This window comes from Uloborus diversus, chromosome 4, assembly GCF_026930045.1.
Source record: "Uloborus diversus isolate 005 chromosome 4, Udiv.v.3.1, whole genome shotgun sequence".
Classification (NCBI taxonomy): Eukaryota; Metazoa; Arthropoda; class Arachnida; order Araneae; family Uloboridae; genus Uloborus; species Uloborus diversus.
The window spans coordinates 126,509,445-126,528,346 of NC_072734.1; the positions used below are offsets into that span (position 1 = coordinate 126,509,445).

At 35.3% G+C, this 18,902-nt stretch overlaps 1 protein-coding gene across 1 annotated transcript in view; it reads left to right on the forward strand.

Moving 5' to 3' along the window:
- Positions 1–18,902, forward strand: part of LOC129221512 (calcium-activated potassium channel slowpoke-like) — a 114,471-nt gene that overhangs the window by 70,546 nt on the left and 25,023 nt on the right. The window contains exons 20-22 of the mRNA XM_054856003.1: positions 5,352–5,571; positions 6,415–6,639; positions 7,411–7,594. Coding sequence (XP_054711978.1) covers positions 5,352–5,571; positions 6,415–6,639; positions 7,411–7,594 — 629 coding nt within the window. The remainder of the gene's footprint in view (positions 1–5,351; positions 5,572–6,414; positions 6,640–7,410; positions 7,595–18,902) is intronic.

The following is an 18,902-nucleotide window of genomic DNA, read 5'->3' on the forward strand; positions in this document are numbered from 1 at the left end:
AGAAATATCCCAATTCGGAGTTTAGATTAAATTTATAAGGTTATCTTCATTCGAATCTGTGCTTTTCAACAGTTTTCACACCATTCCTTCCTAGTTTTCGAAGCTGTAAATCTTAACCTCTTCATTTCAAGAATCTTCATTGCAATGCCAAGTTTATTGGCAGGTTGACTTTGTGTCTTTTTCTGGACTAATTTTTATCATTATTTTTTAATAATAAAAAGTTTCCATTTGAGCCTTCTTTTAATTATTTTTATCCAGAATTCTGTTCGTTGTAAAAATTAAAAAGTTGATTTTGATACTGAAAAGGTTCAGCTGCCTCAACCAATGGAAATTACTTCAATCAGTGAAGCCACAGAACCACAGCTTTTTAGTTACACTGACTTCAACAGAAAGGATCTGCTGAAAAGACCTAATATGAGTTTGGAAGAGACGAATGAACATATGGATCTGATATGATTCAAATTAGAAGGATTGGCAAAAAGAAGAAGAAGAAGAAGAAGAAGATCGGACTTGACATTTAAAACCGTTGTTTTCGGTTGAGTTCCATGAAAATAATTCGCGATTGGTTTGCTACGATCACCTGAACTCTGTTTCCTGAAGGGAAAGGAACATCATTCTCTGCGAAGAACTTTGATTCGCAGAAAACAATCCAGAACAAATTTTTGGGAAAAGCAATGGGGAAAAAGTTAATTCAACAAAATTTTCCCAAAACGTTGTTGCTTAGGATAGTCGCGAAAGGCGCAAAAACTCTGAAAAGATTTCGTTCATGAAAGAAAAAAATAAAAATAAATAAAAATAACTCTGAGCACAAATTGCGAAACTTTTCATTTCTTTTTATGAAATTCTTGTCTACCGCCCGGTTACGTTCATTCACGTCACATCGTTTACAAACTGGTCCCATGGCTGATCATTTCCTATGCCTCTTTAAAATAGTTGCTATGAATTTCGAAATTCATCTCTTTTCCTTCCTTGACTCTCAATTTTGTTAATCGGTGTTTCATTCCTTTGATCCCCTGTTTGAAAAGCACTTTTTTGAATGCATGAAAAACCATTTTCGATCTGTTCATAGCCTGGATGTGAATCCCTTGATGGCTGTTTGCTTTTCTTTCAAACTGCAGATTGACAGAGACGGACGTATCTCTAGAGGTGGCGATTCCGAGAAAAATTTCCTGGCAAAAAGTCTGGCAAACAAATTGGTAGTTACAGAACGCAAAACCATTGTGTCTTCCTTTCAAACTTTTTAAGTGAAGATGTGATTCTAGCTTAACATTTTGAACTTTTTTAAACAAATTTCATGTGAGTTTGTTAACAGATATATAAATGCAACATCTATAGAACTGTGTCTCCGTCTGACCAAGCTAAGGCTTGATTTACCATAAGGCCCGTTCTAAGAGCTATCTAGCTCTGGGTCCGAAAATTCTTTGCCAAAGTCTTCAAAGACAAGGAAAGAACTATTTGTTAAATGAATTAAGCTATATTGTCTAAAAGAAAAAGTAATACCCCAACTTAATTTTCATTAAAATTTAGGTTCTTGCCTCTGTCAATTATTAGTCGTGCATATGTGGCCTGAGTAAAATGAAAACTGAATATCACTTGTTTACAATCATAGCCAAGCATATACAATAATAAAAAGATTCGCGATTGTATCTACAGCTCTTTCTTTAGTTGTGCAGTTCAAAAGCGACTCTGCAGATGTGTTGGGCATACCGTATCTACATTTCTAAACCGGGTCTAAGCATAGCAAAAAAGAAATGTGCCTATGTTTTGCAGAGTAGCATTTATTTTTATGAGAAAGAGAAACATCGCTCCAAAGTAATGAAGCTGTGTACTTCATTACTTTGGAATGATGTGAGAATGTGTGTCTTAGCATTGTTAGAACTTCCTTCAACAGCTTCAAGAATATGGAAATCACCAATTAGTACGGGGGTCATTCTCAAAAAAATGTTTCAATTCAGAATTCGTACACACACCAACGTGACTGAATTATGAATGATTTGAGCAAGACGTATGGGCATTCGTTTTTCGAAAATAATAGTAAATTCAGCATTCTTCAATACACCGTGTCGGGAACGTACTGATGGCGTATCATTTCAAACATAAGTGCCATTATGAGCATTAGTGGCGACTGTTTCTGATGACTGACCCAGTGTAGCGATCAGCTAAATGTACGTGGAGTTGTCAGAGTCAACAAATATGCAGCACTGCAAGGGCGCCAAGTAACGGCATAATCATTGTGAGGTAACAGAGTTGTTCGTGCGTATACAGCATTTGCTGTTGACTTTGTTTTCTGTTGCCGAAGCCTTCCACAAAGTTGCGCATGCGTCAGGAAGGCTCAAATTATATCAAAATAGGGATGGAAACGCGGAAGTTTAAAAAAAAAATGCAAAATAATATGTTCAGCAGTTTTTCCAAAGTAGCGTCGAAAAAGGCGAGCAGAAAGGGCCCATCTTCAATCTGTCACCCTTTTTTAAAATGGAATCTATCCCGAGTGCTAGTCTTCACTTTCGAGTAGATATAGCTTCCGAAGATGATGCTCCGAACAGCTCCAGTAGGGAGAAAAACCTTAACGGCATTAGAAAGTATCTTTTAAATTTTGGAACTTCAGAAAATTCTTCCTGGATAGTTTCCCTAAATATATTTCAGTTTTCTATCCACAATCTGGTTAACCATTATGAATGACATACAATATGTATGAAAAGCTGTTTTTTCATGTTATACTTCAGAAAGTTGAGACCACAGTATAATCTTGGATCATTAATTGCGATTTGCAATTGAAATACAATGCTATATTTAAAGTTGAAAGCAGGATGACTCTAGTGAGTTTTTTATTTTATTATTTTCTTGCAGCATATTGTTTTCAGCAGCATTATTTTCAGCAGTACTTTTATTTTCTTGAAGGGGGATGTTCAAACTCAATATTTTAAGAGCTATATTGGCTTTGAATTCAGTTGGACGTTGTCAGTGCAGCATGTTTTCAAGTAAACTTCCAAAAAATGTTTGACTGGGATTTTCTTAAAAGCTTTCCATCCATTTTTCTTATTTTGATTTTGCTACGAAGCGTTTTGACAAAACATTAAGTAAAACAAAAAATCTCAGAGATCTCTCTTTAAAATGCCATTTTTACTAGAATGAAGCAAAATACTGCATAGCACCCGACTAAGAATGTTAACTCTTAATCATTTGAATTGGGGTGACCAACCTTTTTGAGAAGAGTGCCCCAAAAAATATGTGTGTGCCACTTTTAATTTTCCCAACCTAGACCGCTGAACTAGTTATTTTTCCCACAGCTACTATTAATTATCCCCCTAATTAGTGTGCTGTAACCATCACGGAATTTTCTTCGGCATTTCTTAAAAATGCTTGGATCTTGCGTATATAATCGAAACTACTAGGATTTAGCCTTATCCAGACATTTCAAATTTACACATTATGGCTACCATGGTGGCACGATTAAATGTCGCAACGGAATTTCTAACTGATGTATAAATACTAGTGGCGCACACAAGAGGAGGTTCAAAGAGTCCATCCCCCCTATCACCCCCAATTTGTTTCAATTGGCTATGAAATCCTATTTATACAGTAGTCATCTTACCATTTGTACTGGTAAGTCCACGTGACAACAAAGTAGGAAATTCTTTCATTACTTGTATATTATGTTTCTGTGTTCAACATGACTATGTAATGCGCGTATTCCTTCGATGTGGCATAAATAAATCTTGATTTTTAGCTTATTTTTAAATTATATTGTAAAAATGAGTGATACAAATCGCAAAAGAAAACAAGTCACATCATTTTCTTTCATGAAAAACGTGCTTGAAGATGAAAGACAAAACATTCTGGATTTGAAAGAAAATTCTCGGTCAATTGCAAAGACTTTACCTTTTCTTTTAATTATTGAATCATAGAAAAAGCAAACACATAAACTGCTGTGCTTTCTGATAATTTAACTAAGTATTTGTTACAAATAATTTGTTTTATTAATTAAGGCTTATTTATTTACTCAATATTTTTTTAAGTGTTTTTTGTTCCAGACAGTCGATAAAATGAAAAGAATATGCTTGGCTGCGTATTTGTGTATGATACGAGAATGGTTGTCATGCGAACCTTGACCCCCTTGAAAAATTCCTGTGTACGCCACTGATTATATACCAATTAGAGTAGTAAGAATAACATTAATTAACTCCATAAAATTTCACAATAAATCTGCATTTTTCGATCGTCTCTCTGTTGAAAAAATAAATATTTAGTAGCAAAAGAAAAATCAAATTGGAGAATTGAAATTTCATTGCCGAAAGGAAACGGCAGTTAAAGATTCAATCAGTGTAAAGAATTCAAGTATATGCCAGCGATATAATCTCGGAATCTATATTCAAATATTATTTAATAACTTTTAAAGTTTTTTTTAATTTTTCAATTAGGCTTCGCGTGCTACTGTTAATACCACACTGTAGCACGAGTGCCGAGAGTTGGCCACCCTTAATTTAAATAAAAACATCGACATAACTGCTTTTTGCCGAATTATTTAAAGTAGTAGTGATAAAAAAATTACTTAATGGATGATCAATATCGATTATTTTATTTTACATGAAAAGTATTGTGTCACCTAACTCCGCCCCAGAAAAATCTACTGATAAGTGACCCCTCGACTTTATCGGCCAACAGACGGCCTTCATCTTCCTCTTTTCAAATTTGTGCGTCGCCTTTTGACAATAAATGATAAAACGTTTGATATGAAGACACTGTGGTTTTATTCCGGGTGCCACTTGAGAAGAATGCGATGAAGTCGTAGGTTAATCACTCCATGCTAAACCTCTACACTATGGGAACCAATTCACTGGGCATTTTGAGACTCATAACCAATCGAAGCATTTAAATGTGCTCTGAAAATGCTTCAAAGGACACTTCTTTACTTGTCGAACTAGTTGCTGTCTTTGCTTGAATATTTGCTCTATAAGTACAAATATTTCACTAAAACGAAAGAGAAGAACAGTTTTTTTTTTTTTTTTTGATACACAAAACGTTTTTCAACTAACACTTTTGCATTTGAAGTTGAATTATTTCAACAGGTTTGCGTAGCAATTTATTTTTTTTTTATCCGTGATAATGTTTGTTGCGGACTTACGAGCGGTTGCAGCAATAGTTTTTCAAATTGGGAAAGTAAGACTGAATCCAAAGTACTCTTGAAGCCAAAATCTGTGGTAAGTCGGTTTCTTCCCAGTAGTGGTTGTGTTCCAAGTTGGTCTGAACGCCCACGAACGACATCTTCGCGGATAGACGCTCGGTCCAGGACGAAGCTCTCAGAATCGCTCCCTCATTCCCGTTCGTCCCCTTTCTTTCCCTACCCCAACCAGTACGAGTTTTCTCTCTCTCTCCTCTCTCTCTCGGACTATGGACAGGCCGACGAGCCGCGCCGGTGTCACCAATGGGTCCAGCAAGCAAGAAGGACCTCTCTCGGTCGGATTAGCTGACGATCAGGCCAAGGATTTTGACTTCGAGAAGACCGAGATGAAGTACGACTCGACGGGGATGTTCCACTGGTGTCCGGCCAAATCCCTCGAAGACTGCATCCTGGTAAGAACTTGTCCTTTCGTTTCATTCATTTCGTACCACACGACAAAAAAATTAAAAAAAAAGCATTCCTCTCAGCTTAGCAGGTTTTTCACACAACTCATATGGCTCAATATTGAACACTTACGTTGGTATACTGTGGATTTCCCAGTCTCGTAATTTCTTCAGCAAACAGTTCATTGTACTTAGCATTTTTCAAGAGCATGCGCTTTGAGAGGTCCATCTTAGGAAATCTGACGTCGTCGTCTGATATCCAACACCGGTTTTATATCGACGATTTCGTCTGATACTAATGGAAGTTCATACAACAAAGTGAAGAGAGATTTAAATCTTTGATAAACAGAATTTATGATGGTGCCCTATTGTTTGGGATTTAAAGATATTAGCGACCATTAAGTCATTATGAACGTGATTAAAAACGTTTACATTCCAAATAGAAAACTTGAAAGTAGTGAAACAGAACACTAACTATCCTCAATTACATCATGTACCACGTCTGACTTGAGAAAGCGCAACACGAAGTCCTATATTATACTATTTGAGCAACCATGCAGATTTTACCATAAGTAGTTTCAATTTAAAAAAGATTTGAATACTAGTTTTCCGCATTGCACTCAATGAACGAAATACTACATTAGCTCCACTTGAACCCGAAACTAGTCAGCAAAATGTATCTTTCTACAAGACTGCCGACGCTAGTATAAATCCCATGAGAGATAGTAAGTACTCTAGGTAAGAATGCATAGAGCGCCCATCCACTGTAATAGGTTTTTGATGCAAGCAGGGTCCTTGACTTGTACTCTGTTTTCTTTTCTTTCTTTTTTTTTTTTTTTTTTTTTTTTGTAGGACCGGAATCAGGCGGCCATGACCGTCCTGAACGGTCACGTGGTTGTGTGCCTCTTCGCGGACCCAGATTCTCCCCTGATCGGACTGCGCAATCTGGTGATGCCCCTGCGCGCCTCTAATTTCCACTACCACGAACTGAAGCATGTCGTTATCGTCGGCAATGTCGATTACCTACGCAGAGAGTGGAAGATGCTACAGAATCTGCCCAAGATATCTATTCTCAACGTGAGTCTGTCTGTCTTTCTATTTCTTTTGTCCACTTATTACTAGTCCTTGCCTATCCCATAGTTATTCAACCCCAAGAAACTAAACTGAACTCGTATAAGTAAACATATTCAACTGAAAATCTTTTTTTTTTCATACATAGACATACCTGTATAAGGGTGAGGAAACAAATTTGCTGGTGCAGTGATAGTTTAGCCAGCATTGACGTTTGAGTAAAAGTATGAAAACTTTAACTATGCACTTAAAAACGATGTGAGAGACAAACAATTGCGCTCTAACAATTGTATCTACAATTGTAGGATTTCGAAAATTTCAAACAGTTAAATATTCAAATTTTAATTACTTCTTTGTATATTTCGTAAAAGTACATCGAGTCCAAAACAACTATAGGAACATCAAAATTTTTAAGAAATTACGATTGCGCCCCGAATGAAGAACACACTTGACAAAATAATCTGGTGTTTAATTTTAGTGATCGCTTTTTTTTTTGTTTGTCCCATTTTTTAAATAAGTTCTATACATTTTTTGTAAGCTCCTGCGCTTAGAATCTTATTCTTGATTTTTTAACAAGAGTAATATATGTTTTCTTGTTAAAATTTTTTAAATTATCTTCACATCGGCCCCCTTTTATGGACGATGGTGCAGCTGTGGAACACTTTTAAGCAATTTGCTATGCACATTTTCAGAACATTGGGACTTTACATTTAGTCCTATTTTCATGCTGGGTTATCATTACCTCCAAAGTTCTCTCTCTCTTTCTCTCTGTGACAGGGTTCTCCGCTGAGTCGCGCTGACCTCCGCGCTGTCAACATCAACCTGTGTGACATGTGCGTCATCCTGTCGGCCAAAATTCCGAGCAGCGATGATCCGACTCTAGCGGACAAGGAGGCTATTTTAGCTTCGCTCAACATCAAGGCCATGACCTTCGACGACACCATCGGAGTGCTTACGCACAGTAAGTAAACAAAAATTTCATTCATGTCTAGAAGGCATGTATTACAATTCTAAAACTGTACAGTAAAAGAAAAAAACAAAACGCATTTCATTCAGTGGTCAGAATAGCCATGAAAATCTCATATCCCCTTCTTCAAAAGTTCAGCTTGCTCAACGCAAAGGTTGGTACTACACTGACCAATATGAGCGTATATGCCTTTCTTTAACTCCAACTGTTCACTGCAATCATGATTGCTTAGAAGCTTTTTTCTAAATCATACTATACAGTGGCACCCATCATAGCTTCTCGAACCATCTCTTGCCGCTAAACAGAGGAGAGGTTCTCATGCCCTTTGTACTGGTTATTTCCAAATTTTTGATTTTGACAATTACATCCCTTTGCTGCTCACTGCCTCATTGACCCTACTTTAATTTTTATAACCCTTCCCCTCGGTCCATACAATGTAACATATGCCCTTATACACAACCATTGAATTATTCAAAACATCGATTAATTGATAGCCTAATTCGTCGGTGACAACAAAGTCATTCTACCTCCGAGTCACCTGTCATAGCGCAGTGAACGTGTCAGTGAACGTTTCATTCGTTTTTGGTTACATTGTCTTTGATAATTTATAACTGGTTGTTAATATCGGGAGTCTTAACTCTTACAGAAAAAGAAGTAGAATTTCAAGATAGATTTTTTTTTTCAAATACTTTTAAGCGTTTAAATTGACCCTACCAAGACATACAGTACCGCGTGTGTTAAATTTAACGCCACACTGCTTAAACTTTCTGTAACTGGAACTCAGAGTCATATGTTAAAACGTGGCTCAAGAAACATCGGACTACAAACAATACATAAAAATGGCACGCAACACTGAACAACATGAATGATATTAATCGTTTTCATTAGTTTTTCGAACAATATGGACATCATGTGGGTAACATTGTACAATTTCAATGAAAAACTATTTCCTGAACATTTTCTTATTATAATTCCATAATAAAAGCTATGCTTTGACCAAGTACGGCTTCGTGGAATGTTAAAAATTATATTTTTTTTCTCTGAAAGGATCCATTTTGTTTTTAAATTAATAAGCACATCCAAACTAATGTACATTTTTTCATAATCTTGGGATATTAAGCTCTTTTATGAAAGTGAACCATCAAACGTTTTGGTGCTCAAAAAGCTACAAGTACAGTACTACTGGCAACCAGAACCTTGTTATCCCATCAATCTGCAATATCTGAAATATTTACAGTTCATTTTGATTTTAATTACAGTATTTCAAAAATAATATACGTTTTAAGGTTCTACGCTGATATTTTCAACACAAAATTCAACTTTGACAACATGTTATGTACTTTAGATGGAGATGTCCAACGGGAATTGGGTGGTTTATCAACTTCGAAAAAAGAAGAAATCGCAACAATTTTTTTGGGCTTAATCTGCGATATCATCAAAAAGTACGGCTTGAATATTTTCTTAAATCCTGGTTTCTCTTGAAGAATTTAAACCAAAGTACAAAAAAAAAAAAGTTACATGTACGCTCAAAGTTTGCAAATGTGAAAATTCTTGTTTGCTCTGCTGAGTTTACAGAAATGGATTAAAATAGTACGTCTCCGAGTCTGTAATTTTCATGAAAATACTTATAACAAATAGAAATTTCACGAATGAAATACATCGTACTGCACTCCACTCTTTAAAATTTCATTATATTTCGAAAGCTTTCCGGAACTTTTTTCTATATTATATTAAGAATCATACTAATTTAAACAATTTTGTAAAAAAATAACCGTAATTTATTTTTTCGACTAATTAATAAGCTAACTGGTAGGGTAGACCGACCAGTGAGTGAACACCACCCAGTGAATGAACAGCGCGTCATTTTTTAAAAAAAAAATAAGCTTCGAAAAAAAAATTTCTGAATAAATTCACTACATAAGCGTTCTTTATTGATATTCTAAGCTATCTGACACCTGATTGGTTACTTTGGATACTTATTTTTTTCCTGAAAAAATTTTTAAATTTTTACGGCCGTGAATCGTTCTTTCTCTCTTTCAAAATAAAATAAGGCTTTTTTCGTGCAAGCAATTATTTTGATACATATTATTTTTATCGATAAATTTTATTTTTAACTCTACAAAAGAAAAATTATGTATACATATTTAGGTTATGGATTTAAATTGTTTCAGTCAATGCAGAATGCGTAGATTTTCAGGTAGAGGGTTGTTAAGTCACTGGGTACGAAAAATTGCGAAAACCCAGTGAATGAACAATGGCAAAATTTGTTTTGATTTAAAAAGATTTTGAGGTTTCTTTGAGATATTTTCATTTTCGTACTTTTTTGTAATGCAGATAGTTTTATATGCTTATTTATTTATGTATTTCATTATATATTTTATAATTTCTTTATTTTTGTCTTTGCAAACGATGCACTTTTTATTGAATTTTATCTTCAATCTATCTATATCTCAATCTGTATATTAACCTACTTACCTACATCTATCTTTCTATATCTTTATCTCTCTTGATAGATAGATAGGTAGATAGAGAGATAGAGAAATAGAAATATATATACAAAGATAGAATAGATAGGTAGATATGCATGTATGTTTGAATATAGATAGATAGATAGAGAAAGATATAGAGATAGATATATAAAAAATGAGAGGTAAATAGATATATAGGTAGATAAATATAGAGATAGAATTCGTAGGTAGATAGATAGATCGATAGATTTATTGACAGATAAATAGATAGGTAGTGATTAATAGATAGATAGGTAGATAGATAGATAGATAAAAAAGCAGGTGGATAGATAGATAAATAGACTGATTAGGATAATAGATTGGTAGATATATTTAGATGTACAGACAGATAAATAGGTAGATAGTTAGGTAGATAGACAGATTGATAGAAAGATAAGTAGATAGATAAGTATATAGATAAGTAGATAAGTAAATAGATAAGTAGGCAATTCGATCGCTAAGTAAATAAATAGATATATAAGTAGATAAATTGATAGATAGATAGATAAGTATATATGTAGATAGATAGATAGATATATAGATAGATAAGTAGATAGATATATAGATAAATAGATAAGTAGATAAGTATATAGATTAGTAGATCGATAAGTAGATAGATAGATAGATAAGTAGATATATAGATAGATAGATAGATAAGTAGATAAATTGATAGATAGATAGATAAGTAGATATATAGATAGATATATAGATAGATAAATAGATAGATGGATAGGTAACTAGATAGATAAGTATATATATATATATGTGGATAGATAGATAAGTAGATAGATAGATAGAAAAATAGATAAGTACATTAGTAGTAAGTAGGCCACTATAGGGGCAGAAGGAGGAAAACAACTCAACATTCCTGAGGGGGCGTGGTCCTCCGCCATCTTGGATTTTTTCTTGTAGTCTTGTACGGGGGTATTTTTAGGATGATGTCACTGATTTTCTTGAAGTCTGTTACGAGGTTATTTTTCGGATGACGTGATTAATTTCTTGAAGTCTTTTACGAGGCTATTTTTCGGATGACGTCACTGTTTTTCTTGAAGCCTTTCACGAGGGTATGATGACGTCATATATGACGTCACGCTTCAACGACGCCATCTTGTAGTACGTCATAGAACACGTTGTTTCCTGTCTTAATTTTAATTACTTAATTAAAGTAAATACTAACTTATGCAAATTCTTATTTTTAATTAACTCAATTAATTAATTTATTTATTTATTGAATTTATTCTGAATTATTTACGAGGGTAATATTCTAAAATGCTCTCCCTGGGATTTGAACCGGGGACCTTTCGCTCCGAACGCGGATATGCTAACCACCAGACCAGAGTAAGCAGTTAATAGGGGAGGATAATAAAGCTTTAAACGCATAACATTCAGTAGTGGCGCCATCTATTGGAGGCTAGGGTCATGACAGAAAGCTTATGTGAAAGTGTGAATTAAATTCAGTAGATTTGCTGGTGGCGCCATCTAGTGATAATGAATGATAAAAGTGCTTAATTGCGAATCTATTTTTTAAGAGTTGTTTTGGAAATGTATGTGGAAAAAAAATGTATGTGGAAAATATTTTGGAAAATAATTTAAATAAAGATGGTTGTCGATGGATAAACGATGGTGACGCCATCTATCGGACTTTTTTATGACCTTATATTTTCATTTTACTTTATTTATTTATTTATTTTATTTATTATTTTCTTGAAATAAAAAAAAATGTTTCTGGTGGGATTTGAACCTGGGACATAAAGTTTCCACAGTCGGCGGTTTTGCTGACGCGCAAGACCGCTCGACTGTGGAACCTTACGAAGAACAAACGATTTAAAGTTTATATACAAGCACAGTTGACACCCAAGGATTATATTTGCATAAATGATGAAAGTTAAGAATAAATCAATTAATTTTAAAGTAACAAAGCACAGATAACGTTGTGAGTTTCTAGCATGGCTATAAAACAGTCGTATAAAAAGAGGTGCCCAAACATTTTTACCTCATTGTATCGATATGAACTTTAACGTACGGATTGATCATAATCGTTGCTGTGATGGCCAAGGTTCTGACTCCTCTGTATCGGGATCCTCAAGTTCCAGGAAGTTTTGGAGGTTTGAATGCTTTACATCATGCTTTAAAAGGACGCGTGAAGACAAAGGAAATCAAAACATGGTTGCAGAGCAAGGACTCGTACACTTTGCACAAGCCTATCAGACACAAGTTCCAGAGAAATCGAGTCATCGTAGGCAACATAAACGAGCAGTTTCAATCTGATCTGGTCGACATGCAGTCCCTAGCAGATACAAATGACGGCTATAAATATTTACTTACTTGCTTGGATATTCTGTCAAAATATGCATGGGTTGTACCTCTAAAAAGTAAGAAAAGTGATGAAATCGTATCTGCTTTCAACATTATATTTTCGGAACGAACACCGGAAATATTGCAGACAGATGCGGGTAAAGAATTTACAAATAATCAAGTGCAAAAACTTCTGAAAAAGAAAAATATACATTTTTTTACGACAAACAATTCAATAAAAGCATCGGTCGTTGAACGTTTTAATCGCACACTTAAAACAAAAATGTGGAAGTATTTTACAGAAATGAATACAAAACGCTACATCGATGTGCTTGATAAACTGGTGTATAGTTACAATAATACATGGCATCGAAGCATAAAAATGACGCCTTCTTCCGTGACAGTAAATAATCAAAATGAGGCTTGGAAAAATCTTTACGCGGTTCTTGAAACCACGCCAAGGCTTCAAAGCTCACTTAAAGTAGGAGATACCGTAAGAATAAGTAAAGAAAAATTGCGATTTGAGAAAGGATATGAGCAGAATTGGACGAGAGAAATATTTACGATTCATAAAGTATTGCCCAGAAATCCCGTAGTGTATAAGCTAAAAGATCTCACTGGCGAAATTTTAGAGGGGACGTTTTATTCACAAGAGCTTCAAAAAATAACAGATTCTGGATATTATCCCATTGAGAAGGTCTTGAAAACAAGACGGCGATTAGGAAAGACGGAATATTTTGTAAAGTTTCAAGGCTATCCTGAAAAATTCAATGCATGGGTGAATGATGTGAAAGGGATATAAAAGAGTGCTGTACTTACCTCTTTCATTTAGTCGCAAGCATGTCCTTCTTTGTGACGCTTATCAGTGACAGCTCTAGTCGCTACTTCCCTGAGAATAAAACTTCTCATTTTATTACACAGCTTCCCTCAAGTATTCATTTGAGTCACCATGAATGGGAAGTAGGTTTAACAGATATTATATACCCTCATTCGTGGTATAACATTAGGTCGAACAATAATTTATTCGGGTTTGATTTAGGCGATGGAAAGGTACAAGGGCGGCGAGTACCTCCTGGTTGTTACGAAACTGTCCCAGATCTCTTGAAAGCTATGACTTTAACGACATTCAAAAATAAAATCGAATTTCTTTATCATCCTGTAACAAAACGAGTGACAATCAAAACAAAAGAAGGTGGTAAAGTCATTCTTCACACAGGCATAGCAGAACTCTTAGGATTTCATGCCGGAGAATTTAATGAAACGATACAGAGTCCCTTTATAGCCGATCCAGCAGCATCTTTTCCCGTCATGTATGTGTATTGCGATCTCGTAGAGCCCCAAATCGTGGGTGATGTCAAAGCTCCTCTTTTAAAAATTATCAAAGTAGAAGGAATGGATGGTGAAATGGTTAATGTTCATTATACGAGACCTCACTACTTACCTGTCATACGACAACATTTTCAAACGATTGAAATAGATTTACGTCTACACTCTGGTGAATTCGTTCCTTTTGAACGAGGAATGGCATACATCGTGCTGCATTTTCGCATGAAACAAATTGTATAAATACTGCATGACATAGGCGGACAACGTCATTTGTGCACAAAACGTGAATCATGCTTGTTCCTTACACTTGTTGTCCGAAAAAATTTGAAGATTACTATGTCGGGCAAACCGGGAATGGTATGCCCTTTTATCAAGGACTGTCTCTGCAAAAGGGACATGGCCTTGGTGGTTTCTTCGCAAAACTTTTCCGCACTGCACTGCCTTTCCTGAGAAGTGGAGTTAAAACAATCGGAAAAGAAGCTTTACGAACTGGAGCCATGATTGCTAACGATGTATTAGCTGGTGAGAAATTAGAAAACTCAGCTAAAACAAGAGGCAAAGAAGTTGGAAAGTTGTTAGCTAAGAAAGCTCTTAAAAAGGCGGATGAGATGATTGGCCATGGAAGGTTTAAAAGGAAGCGCAGAGCCTTTAAGCCAGTCATTCGAGCCAAAGTTAAGAGAGCTAAAGGACGTGATATTTTTGACTCTTAGTCAGAATGGCTTATTTGTTAAAAGATTCTCCTGAATGTGCTAAATCTGAACTTAATTTATTTACTTTACCACCCACCCAAACAGTTATCGAAAGAGGGCAGTGGATAGAATTTCACCCTGTTGCGAATGCGTCTGATGGTAGTCCAATAGAATTTAACATTTCTGGAACCGGTGACGATTATTTAGACTTGTCACAGAATCTCTTATTTGTTAAAGTTAAAATTGTGAACGGAAATGGAACTCTATTAACTAAAGAAAATGTGGGTCCCGTCAATTTATTTTTACATGCCTTGTTTTCCCAGGTGGATGTTAGCTTGAATGAAAGATTAATCTCTTCGAGCAACAACACTTATCCATACAGAGCAATTATTGAAAAATTATTAAACCACGGATATGAAGCGAAAACGTCACAGTTGTCTTCAGAATTGTTTTTCAAGGATACTGCAGGTCAAATGAATAACTATGATTTAACTGACGCAAAGAAGACTCCTAACGTAGGATTTATTAAAAGAGCAAATATGTTTAAACTGAGTACTACAGTGGATATGATAGGGCGTCTGCATGTTGACATATTTCATCAAGATCGACTCATGCTTAATATGGTGGATATGAAAATCAAGCTTATACGAAGCAAACCAGAGTTTTGCTTATTAGGAGATGGTAACTTTAAAGTAGTCCTCGAGCAAGCATCGATGTTTGTTCGCAAAGTTCGAGTCAGCCCTGGCGTAGTGTTGGGGCATGCTAAAAGCTTGGAGAAGACAACAGCCAAGTATCCTATTAACAGAGTTCTGTGTAAAGTATATTCCATTCCTGGAGGAAACATGAGTTTTGTGCAAGACAACATCTTTACTGGACAAATGCCAAAGCGCTTGGTCGTAGCCTGTGTGGACAACGATGCTTTTAACGGAAGCTATAAAAAGTCACCATTTGAATTCAAACACTATGATATTAATTTCATTGGAGTTTACATCGACGGACAACCGATGCCTCATAATCCATTGCAGCCTGATTTTACCAATAAAAACTATATTCGTGCATTTAACAATTTATTTTGTGCTTCGGAAGAACGAGGACTTTATTTGTCAAGAGAAGAATTTCCCGACGGATACTGCTTATTTCATTTTGATCTGTCCCCTGACCTCTGCGATGGAGCTCATTTAAATCTCGTTCGACACAGTAATTTAAGACTGGAACTTAAATTTAAAGTGCCTCTACCTCAAACCATTTCCTTATTGGTGTATGCCGAATTCGAAAATTTGATTGAAATCAACAAAGCTAGAAACATCTTGTACGATTTCGGTAACTGATGAATTCTTTGGATATTCGCAGAGTATTGCTTCGGCATCGCTATGCGTCGAGATATTTTGTAGGAGTTTTTCCTTGTGATAAGATTCCTTGCATTACATCGTTTCCTGCTGCAATAGTTGTTAATACTGATAAGCATACTGAACCAGGAACTCACTGGATTGCCATGTTTATAGAAAACCCTCAAACTGTTGAATTTTTCGACTCTTATGGTTTGTCTCCTCAAGCTTATGGTCATCATATTACAAGATTTGTGAAGAAATATGAACAAGTAAAATGGAATCAAGTACCTCTACAAAGTTTGACTTCAAATGTATGTGGACAATATTGTATTTACTATCTAACAAAGAGATGTCAATGTTTATGTATGGATATCATTGTGAAAAATTTATTTCAGAAAATCAGTGATTTTCAATTGTATCAATATGTTAAAAAGAATTTCGGTGTAAATATGATTTTTAAGAAATAATAAATGTTCTTTTTTATTTTTAATTCATAGTTTTGGTTTACTGTCTTTATACTTTTTTCACACGATATTTTTTTTCCTTTTCATTTCCTGCAAGTCATTTGTAATTTTTTTTTTCTTTCTGTAAAAAAAAAAAAATTTAATTTAATTATTTTATTTTTTTCCTTACAGATTTTTTTTTTGTTAAACTTTTTTTCCTTTACATTTTGAATTAAGGAAAGTTTTTTTTTCTCTTTTAATTGAAAAAAAAAAAAAATAGGAAAAAGGTAAGATAATCAAGACACAAAGTTTTTAATTTTAAAATCACGTTTATTAAAAACGAAAGAAAACGGTTACACATAATTTTTCCAGGCAAATGGTTTTGCATACATTTTCTTCTGTCGATTAACATTGGGCTCGGTTACAGGTGATTTGGCATACATAGTTTTCTGTCTTTTAACAATGGGCTTGGGAACACTTTTTTTCAAATACTTGTTCTGAATAAACTCGGAAGGAAAATTTACATCTTCTAATACATTCAAAAATGCTTCATGTCCAATGGGTCTCGCTTTCCTAGAACGCAGTAAAAAAGTGACCAAATCTGTAATATTTGAATTTGGTATAGTTTCACCTTGTACCAGAAGCTCATTTTTATCATTCCAGGAAACAGTTGATTGGTTGTTCTTGAGAAACTCTAAAATTTTCAGCGCGTGTTTTTTCCCTTTTTCTGGTGCTGTTTCCAGAATATCTTTCAGAATATCAGGAGGACCTCTTTCTTCGACCATTTCGGATTCCAAGGGTTTTGTAGAAGGAAATTTTACGAATTTTTGCAAAATTTGCAAGTACAACACACGTTTTTCTTCATCGCTCAGGTCGCGGCGTAGTAAAATGGCATTCGTATCCTTGTCCAGTGTAGATAAATGATCCGTAGCAAAGTGTTGCGTTTGATCCTCGGGTAACAACACGTATTTCTTTGCATTATCCATGAATGAGAGACGTTAAAACAGATAGTGCTGCAGGTATTAAAATACTTAGGAAACCGTCTCCTTTTTGAACGAGGATGCGTCGTTTCTTGAACAAGGGAACTTTCTGTTGCGCCAACTTGCGCAGGGTCCTTTTATATGGTCTCAGTCTTTTCAAACGTTGTTTACTGAATGGGATGTTGCCGCATAATAAATTCTTACAGCACTCACATAGTGCTTTTATAACACTATTGGGAGCTTTTCTCAACAGCGCAGTACGAAGTTTGCTGTTTTTTAAAAGCCGGAGCTGCTCTAAATTTTGTTGCGCAAAAGATGACATTCTGCTTTCAAATGACGTATTTGGTGGTGTGTACTGTTTATTTATAGAAAATTGGCATATGCAGCCGCTTTTGCCAAAGCACAGTGCTTAAAGTAAGGGGGATGCACAGGACAAGAAACATAACTGCTTTCTAATTCATGAAATTTAGGGCAACCAACATCATTTAAATCCAATACTTTTTTTCCAGATAACTTTTCAAAAAATTTACATTTCTCCAAACCTTTAACGTATATGTCAGTAAAAGAAACGAACAACATAGTCAGAATGTGACGTAGAGCTTTGTAAGGTAACTCGCCGCTTTCCCAAGACAATCCATGTAGGTTTCGGATTATCCAAGAATAACTTTTCTGTTTTTTGTGTGATAATTCTTCCCAAGGGCGAGGAGGTAAGAAGGACCAGCGACCATGGTAATGGTGATTCACAGAGTAAAATGCAAGCTCCTTAATAATATAGCTATGTGGAGCTAATTGAAAACCTTCAAAATCGATGACAACAGCAGACATGTTTCCACCTCCTGTTCCTACACACTAAATGGTTAACGAGGCTCGTACGCGTAATTTATATCTCCCGGAAAAATTCCTGTGCGCATGCGTAAACGGTCATGAGTTTCGGGTCTAAAGTCTAGAAAAAGGTATCCGTACGCGGGGGTTGTAGCATCACTGAATATTTCTAGAAAAGCCTTAACTTTGCCTGGAAACATTTGGCGAGCAAGATGAGTAATTTGACTTTTATCTCTAGGGTTTTTGTACAGTATTAAATAGTGCGAGTTTAAGTTAATTGTTCGCATTTCCGTACTTTTATAAAAAATATTCTGAACAATGAATATGCAACTAATATTTCTATGGTGACTTCCTTTCGTAAAAAGTTTGGTCAACCGCGAATCGTTTCCTAGTTCTGACATTAAATCATCAATCACAATAAGACACTCTCGTACCGTATTCAAATGAGCGGGTAACCCTTCTACGAACTCAATATTTTTCATTTTATTAAACAAGGGCTGATAGGCTCCGTAGCAGTAAATAATCTTTTGAGGCTGAGGCCTAAACATGTTTTCTTCGATTAGACGCTTTACGAAAATGGTTTTGCCAGAGCCAGTGGGACCCGAAATCATGCAAGTGGAAGGATGTTTCAAGTACGGGAACTCCATTTTGAATGATTGTCTCACACGTATACAAAGCTTTTTATACCTTTAATAAAAGAGAAAAATATACCACCTTTAATAGGAATCCAGTTGTCCTGAAAAAATAAAAGTTTGCCCAGAAAGGGTCTTCTTTTCTGTGTGGCCCTGAAAAGGGCCTTTGTTTTATCGTGGCTCTGAAAAGAACCTTTTTTTTTATATAGTCTCATAAAAGACTTTTTGCTATATAAGCATTCCAATTCATGTTAATTTGGGTGGCCCTGAAAAGGGCCGT